At 39.7% G+C, this 7,666-nt stretch overlaps 1 protein-coding gene across 1 annotated transcript in view; it reads right to left on the bottom strand.

The window, feature by feature from the left end:
- Nucleotides 1-987: 987 nt before the first annotated feature.
- Nucleotides 988-7,666, bottom strand: part of elk4 (ETS transcription factor ELK4) — a 44,969-nt gene continuing 38,290 nt past the window's right edge. Inside the window, exon 6 of the mRNA XM_050036940.1 lies at nt 988-6,316. Coding sequence (XP_049892897.1) covers nt 6,218-6,316 — 99 coding nt within the window. The 3' untranslated portion in view covers nt 988-6,217. The remainder of the gene's footprint in view (nt 6,317-7,666) is intronic.

The following is a 7,666-nucleotide window of genomic DNA, read 5'->3' as shown; positions in this document are numbered from 1 at the left end:
GAATGTGTCTCATTGTCTTGCTGGAATTCGCAGGGATGTCACTGAAAAAGACATTGTCTGGATGACAGCATATGTTGCTCCAAAACCTGTAAGTACCTTTCAGCATTCATGGTGCCTTCACAGACGTGAAGTTACCCATGATGCCATGGACACTAACACACCTTCATACCATCACAGATGCTGGCTTTGGACTTTCAGCAGGTAACAATTTGGATGGTCCTTTTTTCTCTTTAGCCCGAAGAACACGACGTCCATGATTTCCAAAAACAATCTGAAACGTGGACTGGTCAGACCACAGCACACATTTCCACTTTGTGTCAGTCCATCTCAGATGAGCTTGGGCCCAGAGAAGTCTGCTGTGTTTCTGGATGTTGTTGATATCTGGCTTTACTTTGAATGGTTGAGTCTTAACTGTCATCTGTAGATGCAGCGATGAACTGTGTTTACTGACAGTAGTTTTCCAAAGTGTTCCTGAGCCCATGTAGTGATATCCTTTTTACAGTCATGTTGGTTTTTAATGCAGTATCGCCTGAGGGGTCAAAGGTCACAGGCATTTGGTGTTGGTTTTCAGCATCGCCCTTTACACACACAGATTTCTCCAGATTCTCTGAATCCTTCGATTCTATTATGCATTGTAGATGGTAAAATTTTTTAATTCCTTATAACTGTGCTTTGAGAAACATTGTTCTCATACTATTGGACTATTTGTCCACAGTTGTTTACAAAGTGGTGAACCTTTCATACCCAATCATGATGCTTTAATCTGTTACCAGTTAACCTGTTTACCTTTTGAATGTTCCATGTATTTTCAACTTCCCTTGTCTTTTATTGCTCCTGCTACTTTTTTTGGAGCACGTTGTAGGCATCAAATTTAGAATTAGTGTATTTAAGTAGAGTCCCAACTTCTTTGGAATCAGGGCTGTAATTTCCTGGTGGTTGAATATAACCATTAGAAATGAACAGAATATAGAGACAAGAATAGTTAGATATCTTTTATTATTGGTCTCACCTATCTCTCCCATTATAAACACTTCCTCTACACCTCCCAAACATCAATACGCCACTTAAGACAAGCAGCTTGTAAACATTTTAAAAAGCATCAAACAAATAGAAAACTGGACAAAACAAAGCAAGAACCACGTGTCGTTTCTTTTTTAAAGGAGATTTTACATTTCAAGGTAAGTATAAGGAGAACATCATCAGAAGATACAAATGAAGAAATACGCAAAAGACAAGTCCTACAAGAGTTAATGGAGGAAAATTACAAATGGGCTTTGAGGTTATCATTCAGCTATTTAATAGTTTTCCCCAATTCGATTGGGCTTTACTATAAATTCAAATAAATAAATGTTGTGTGGTACTGCCTAATCACAAACCCTTTAATATTTATTGTAAAAGATCAGATTTACTGTATAAAATACGAAGTGCATAATTTATCCTCCCTTTTGGAAAATAAACATTTCTCAGTTAGCAAATGTCAACATTTCAAAGAGGAAATCTGAGTCATAAAAAAGCGACAGAATCCAATACTGCAGGAACCCCGGAGTCTGAAGTGCAAACGTTCTATCACAACATCTGCATGTACAATATCAACACTATCAAAACACTTTACATATAAAACATAGATTTAGATTTCTCCCCATAAGGCTTTGATTCCCAGAACTAGCCAATGCCACCATGGGGCAGCCACCTCCCAAATCCACGAGAGGAAAACAACATAAAGAAACACATGCACAAAGAGAACATTAAATCAGAGAACCCCAAACAGCATCTAACTATCTGGCCGTTACAAAAATAGAAATTAATCTTAAAACTCTATCGGTGTTACAGGAAAATTAATGATTACACAAAAATATAATAAACAGGTTTTATATATATATATATATATATATATATATATATATATATATATATATATATATATATACATATATATATAAAACCTGTTTATTATTTTTTAATTTATATTTATATTCATATACTTTCTGAGTAAATTTGTTAACACAAACATTTATAAGCAGGTTGGGAAGAAACATGGCTGCCAACTGGCCTCATTAGATTTACATGCTCTGAATAATAACCCATGTGCTGTCTGTATGTACATGAATACATCCCGGAGAACACTGCAGCACATTAAAGGTCCTGCAATACATAATCTTGGGCAGACCGCATGAGCTGCAGTGTATTCACATACAAAACATCCCTGTGAAGTATGATTCGGAACTTCTGGGGGTCTGGTTTGGTCTATGCAAAGATATGGCATAAAAACAAACAGGAACGCTGTCGTGTTTCATTAGTTCTATGCTAACTTTTAAATGATACAACTCCATCCACATGTGGGAGCTAAACTTGGGCTTGGCTGTGGTAAGGCACCGTATATCAATGTGACAGACTGTAGGCTGAGGGGGCTGTCTGTTAGTTGAGTAAAAATGAGCATGAGACCACAAGATTTGCTGGTCATCCATCCCTGGGTCAGAAAGGGACACTTAAGTAAAGAACCACCTAAGCGTGTTCTAACCAAGTATCATGTAAACAAGTATGATGTACAATTTCCACATATATTAGCATAGAAATGTGGCTCTACCTCTTGAGTCTGTGTCTCAGACTTATGGCTTCAAAGTCACTTACAAAAACAAGTGTAAACCTTTTATGGCTGATCATCTGGAGGAGGATTGGGGGTTTTAGGGTGAGGAAGGTGCTTCAATGTTCCAGAGGGTTTCTACAGTCCTCAGGATTAAAGGTTGTTGGGTTTCACATGGCTAAGGCTTGGCAATGGTTAAGGCTAGACTGTTCAGAGTCTAGTCACTAAGATTTGGAAGTTGAGTCTGAGATCAAAGAACTGCACTGACGCTGCAAGCAACAACAACAATCAGAGCCTATTTGTTTATAACAAACACAACTGAGCCGACCTGTGGACAATAATCAAGGCTTCAAGGTCTGGTTTGATTCTGCTTCATAAGGAATTATTCTGTGCAGCTTTAGATCAAATTATACTTTAAGAAATAGTTTGACATTTTGGGAAATATACATGCCTGAAGTTATATGAGAAAACTGATATTTCTCTCACGTAAATATGTAGCTGGAACCGGCACAGGGGAAACAGAGAGACATGGCTAGTCAGGCTCGGTCCAAAGGCAATAAAATACATCTTAAAACACCTCCAAGGCTCACTAATTGACATGTTACCATGTAAAAACAAGTTGTGGTGTGCTGGAACTATTTCTTGGCCACAAGCAGGCAACAAGCGAACAGCAGCAATGTCTCTTCTGTAAAAAGCAACTGCTTTTCATGGCACTATCCCCGCTAGAAACACAGTGACAGGTCACTAAAAACACCCACATCTGAGGACTAAAATGTTGCTGGAAACAAAGCAATGACTGGCTAAATCACAATCAGTTTTATTGTATGTTGGTCTTGAACAGTGGTCTGCAGCTTGGTAGGCATGACATGCCATCCACCATCCTTTCCATCTCCTGATGACAAAGTCAGCTCATATACTACGTCACTTTAGAAACAGTGATATGATACTTATGAAATGTGCCAACATAACATAGTCATGGTTTGTGGAAACGTACTGTGCAAGCATTTTCTGAGACTCCAGGAAGCTCCCAGCTAAGAAACAGTATATCTCATAACACTACTTTAAATGGTAAACTAATGTTTTTACGCTTTGGTTTTACACAGAATAAACAATGTCAACTGGTGAACTAAAGGTGCTGGTAGGCAGATTTTGGGACCTTTAGACAGAGCCAGGCTAGCCATTTCCCTGTTTAAGTTAAGCTAATAAGCTGCTTATTAGCATCCAGCTACATATTTAGAGTGGCATTGATCTTATTTATGGGAATAGTTCATATTTTTGGAAGTGGGGTTGTATGGGTTACTTACTCATAATCAGCATTACCTATACTAGATGTCTGTCAGTACGCCCTTGTTTTAGAGAAGTGGCAGGAGTGCCGAAAGGGTAGCTGAGCAATGTTCTGCTGTGGTTGGGGTATGCAGCAAAACATATTTTAGCCACCCAAAAAAAAGTCCCACCTAAAAAAAAAATTCTATAAAAGATTAAGTGTACACTACATTGTGAGTATTTTCACCACTTAACCTTTCTGTCAGACAACCCGTTCCGATGCGGAAGCCATTAATGGCTTCAGTTCCCATCTGATCTAGGCTCCCACCAAAGCCACCAGGCTCCATTGAGATAAACATTTTAGCTCACTGAACTCAGGAGCTGCTGGTCTACTGCTTCAATCAGTTAGTTAGTTAGTGTTATTGTGTAACTTTGGTGAATACGAATGAACCACTTAAAACACCAAAGTTTCACAACAACAACAACAACAACAACAACAACAGCAAACAGTTTGATGCAGTGGTAGACCAGCAGCTCCTGTGTTCAGCAATGTTAAATCGCTGTTTTTTTCAATGAGTCTTGCTTTGAAAAGAGCGATAAAACTGCTTCAGTTTTCCATCAGAAATTGCGGTCTGGAGAGCCGATGACACTATCACTGTAATTCTTGATCCATCTGATTATAAACTCATTTCTACATGCAAGAGTGAAAAGCAATGCGGCAACATAAGAATGTACACTTGTTCAGCCTTGGGAGAGTAGCCGTGGAAGGTTTTCTATAGAAGAATACTGTAAGAATTAATTTCATTACACAACAAAATTCCATAATTTTTCCAAAACGTTAAATGATTTTTTACTAATTCCATGACTTTTCCAGGCCTTGAAAATGAGATTGAGAAATTTCATGCCATTTCCAGGTTTTCCATGACCATGGGAACCCTTTAACTGATACTGATTGTTTAAGGTGGGAATTTTCTTTAGGTGGTTTAAATGCGTTTTGTTGCCATCCCCGTCAACAGCAGTACACTGCTTAGCTTCTGTTTCAGTACTCTAGCCTGTTTCTCTAAACTAGGAGCATCCAAACTATCCCTTTAACTCTCAGCAAGAAAGCAATTAAGTGTATTTTCCAAAATGTCAATCCCTAACATGATGACCACCTTTAACAATGCAGAGTTAATTTAAAAAGGCGCCATCAGAGCAGTAACAAATACAGGATCTATGCGTTGCAGCTTGCAGAGCTGATACACAAAAAGGGTTATGGCTTCTATTTCTTTCATTCCCACCTGAATGCTTACTTGCTGGAACCAGACCAGGTCACACTGGCTTCCAGGGATTTTGTACTACACAGACACAGACAGACAGACAGACAGACAGACACACACACAGACACAGACACACAGACACACAGACACACACGTAGACACAGACACAGACACAGACACAGACACACACAGACACAGACACACACACAGACACAGACACACACACACACACACACACACACACACACACACACACACACACACACACAGGAACAGTTACGTAGAGGCATGGTTAAAGGTTCAGCTCAGATTATGGCCACATGTCACGATAAGAACGTCAAGGTAAAAGTCATGATGGATATGGCTTTAGTTAGCCAACCTTTCAGAGCAGTAATGGTACACACTCAGGCAGGTGAAGCGAGGCTGAGAGCTGGGAACAAGATAAAAGAGCTGCAGGTAAACATGCACATTATCAGGTTAAAGCACTACCCTTCAACAAGGGTAAAAGTTAAGGACAGAGCACAACAAAGAACAGAAGCATAGTCAGCAGAGGAGGAAACACATTAGCAACTGAGAACATAACATGTTTTTGGCAGTTTTACTGTCACACAAGATAAGAAGGAAATTCTACAAAAGTAAAGATTCAGTTATCTGCAATTCCAACAGTCTGTGTCTCCAAGTATGAAGAAGATTGTCGCTGCTGAGGGTCCAATCCACATGCACCAACTGTTGCCATGGAAATTCCTCCCTCCTTGCAACTGTTGTGACTGAGAATCCCAAGAAGCCAGACCAAATGAATCCAGAAGTGCATTAGAAACAATGGCATCAGTGTGTATGAGTACAAGATAGCATCCTCAGGGTGTAAATATTCTGAAACAAACTCAGTGTGTTACGGTCATCCATCAAACCTGGACGGCCAGCATCTGTCCAGACCCTCCCTCCACATGTCTGACTGTAGTGTGAGTTCTGTGGCAGTGAACTTTAAAGCACCGCAGTGATGAGGAATAGCAATGACAGAGCTCCTGCATCACTGTCCTAGATGTGGGAGCAAGAGATGGAGCAGGAGGGGGGAGGGTGTCTGGGTCCAAATGCGGTGATACTGTGGGGGTTAATCCTATGTCTTCTGAGGGTCTGGGGAAATGGGGCCGGGTGTGTTGGTCCCATCCATACTATGGACAGGGATCTGGAACTGAGGGGTGAGGACCGATGGAAACTGAAACAGAGCAGAATGTGTTAGGACGCTTCAGACAAAAAAAGAGATAAGCCCCTTTCCCACAACACAAAAAACCCACTAACACCTGCTGACATCTGGCTCTATAATAAGATGAGAAAGGTTATAATCAGCATTCACAACCAGGTCGAATGACACCATTAAGTTTTCACTGGCCTCCATGCTGCTTTCTACCGTTTACCTGTCCTGTGGCCTATCCGTGACACACCAAAAAAAAAACAAAAAACACATGATACACAAAAAGGCATACTTGTCTGCTGCAGAGCTGCTCATCTACTGGGAAAACAGTCTATAGCCTATTTTGAGCATGTTTACCTGTGTTTAAGTAACCTGCATACACACACTAATTTTGGTGGAAACATATGTATATATTAATACACGTTTGTGTGTGTGTGTGTGTGTGTGTGTGCGTGTGCACTTGTTACAAAGATATGTAATAAAGAGATGTCATGAACTCAAAAATTTCAATTATTGTCTGGAATTACTGAGCAATATATTTTTTCTAGCAACCACCTCAAGTTTCAGATTAGCAGTCATTTCAAGGTAGAAATGTGGGACTTTTAAAAATACTTGATTTTTGTGTCTGTATGTAGTCAGAGATGTCCTTTACTGAAATGCATCTATCATTGTCAGGAGCTATCTCTTTATTTTTTTCAAGCAATCTAAAACTCAAAAAAAGAAATTTTCCTCACAATTTAGTGGTGAAGAGAAATCAATAAAGTACTAACATATGCATTGATGAATGCACCCTGCTGGACCATCAAAGAAAAAAAAACATCAATCTTATGTATCATGTTGTCTCTTTATGAAAATGAAATTGTCATATTGGCAAAAACAACAGAGGAGAAATTTGCCAATACTAATATAACTGCGACAGGCCAATTTCACCTCATAAAATCGGCCGACTGATAAATCAGTCGGGCTCTAATGCTCAGTTCTTACTATATGCATTTTCACTGAAACATTACAATTTAAAACATGTCAGTATTAACAGTCCCAGACATTGCAGAGTAGTGCACCTAGTCACACACAAATGTTTGCACTCTGCTCAAGTGGAGCTTATATGCATGTGTGCTCAGGCACACTTGGGGTGTTTGGAGAGTACACAACTGTAAAAAATTCTGTAAAATCCAGAACTGAATTTAAAATCCTACTGTTAACTTATAAAGCTCTAAATGGTCAAGCTCCGTCATATCTTAGAGAGCTCATAGTGCCATATTATCCCACCAGAACTCTGCGCTCGGAGAACGCAGGGTTACTCGTGGTCCCTAAAGTCTCCAAAAGTAGATCAGGAGCCAGAGCCTTCAGCTATCAGGCTCCTCTCCTGTGGAA

The sequence above is a fragment of the Epinephelus moara genome, chromosome 24, assembly GCF_006386435.1.
Source record: "Epinephelus moara isolate mb chromosome 24, YSFRI_EMoa_1.0, whole genome shotgun sequence".
Taxonomy (NCBI): domain Eukaryota; kingdom Metazoa; phylum Chordata; class Actinopteri; order Perciformes; family Serranidae; genus Epinephelus; species Epinephelus moara.
Note: the sequence above shows the minus strand (reverse complement) of the source record. Positions and strands in the feature narration are given on the sequence as shown.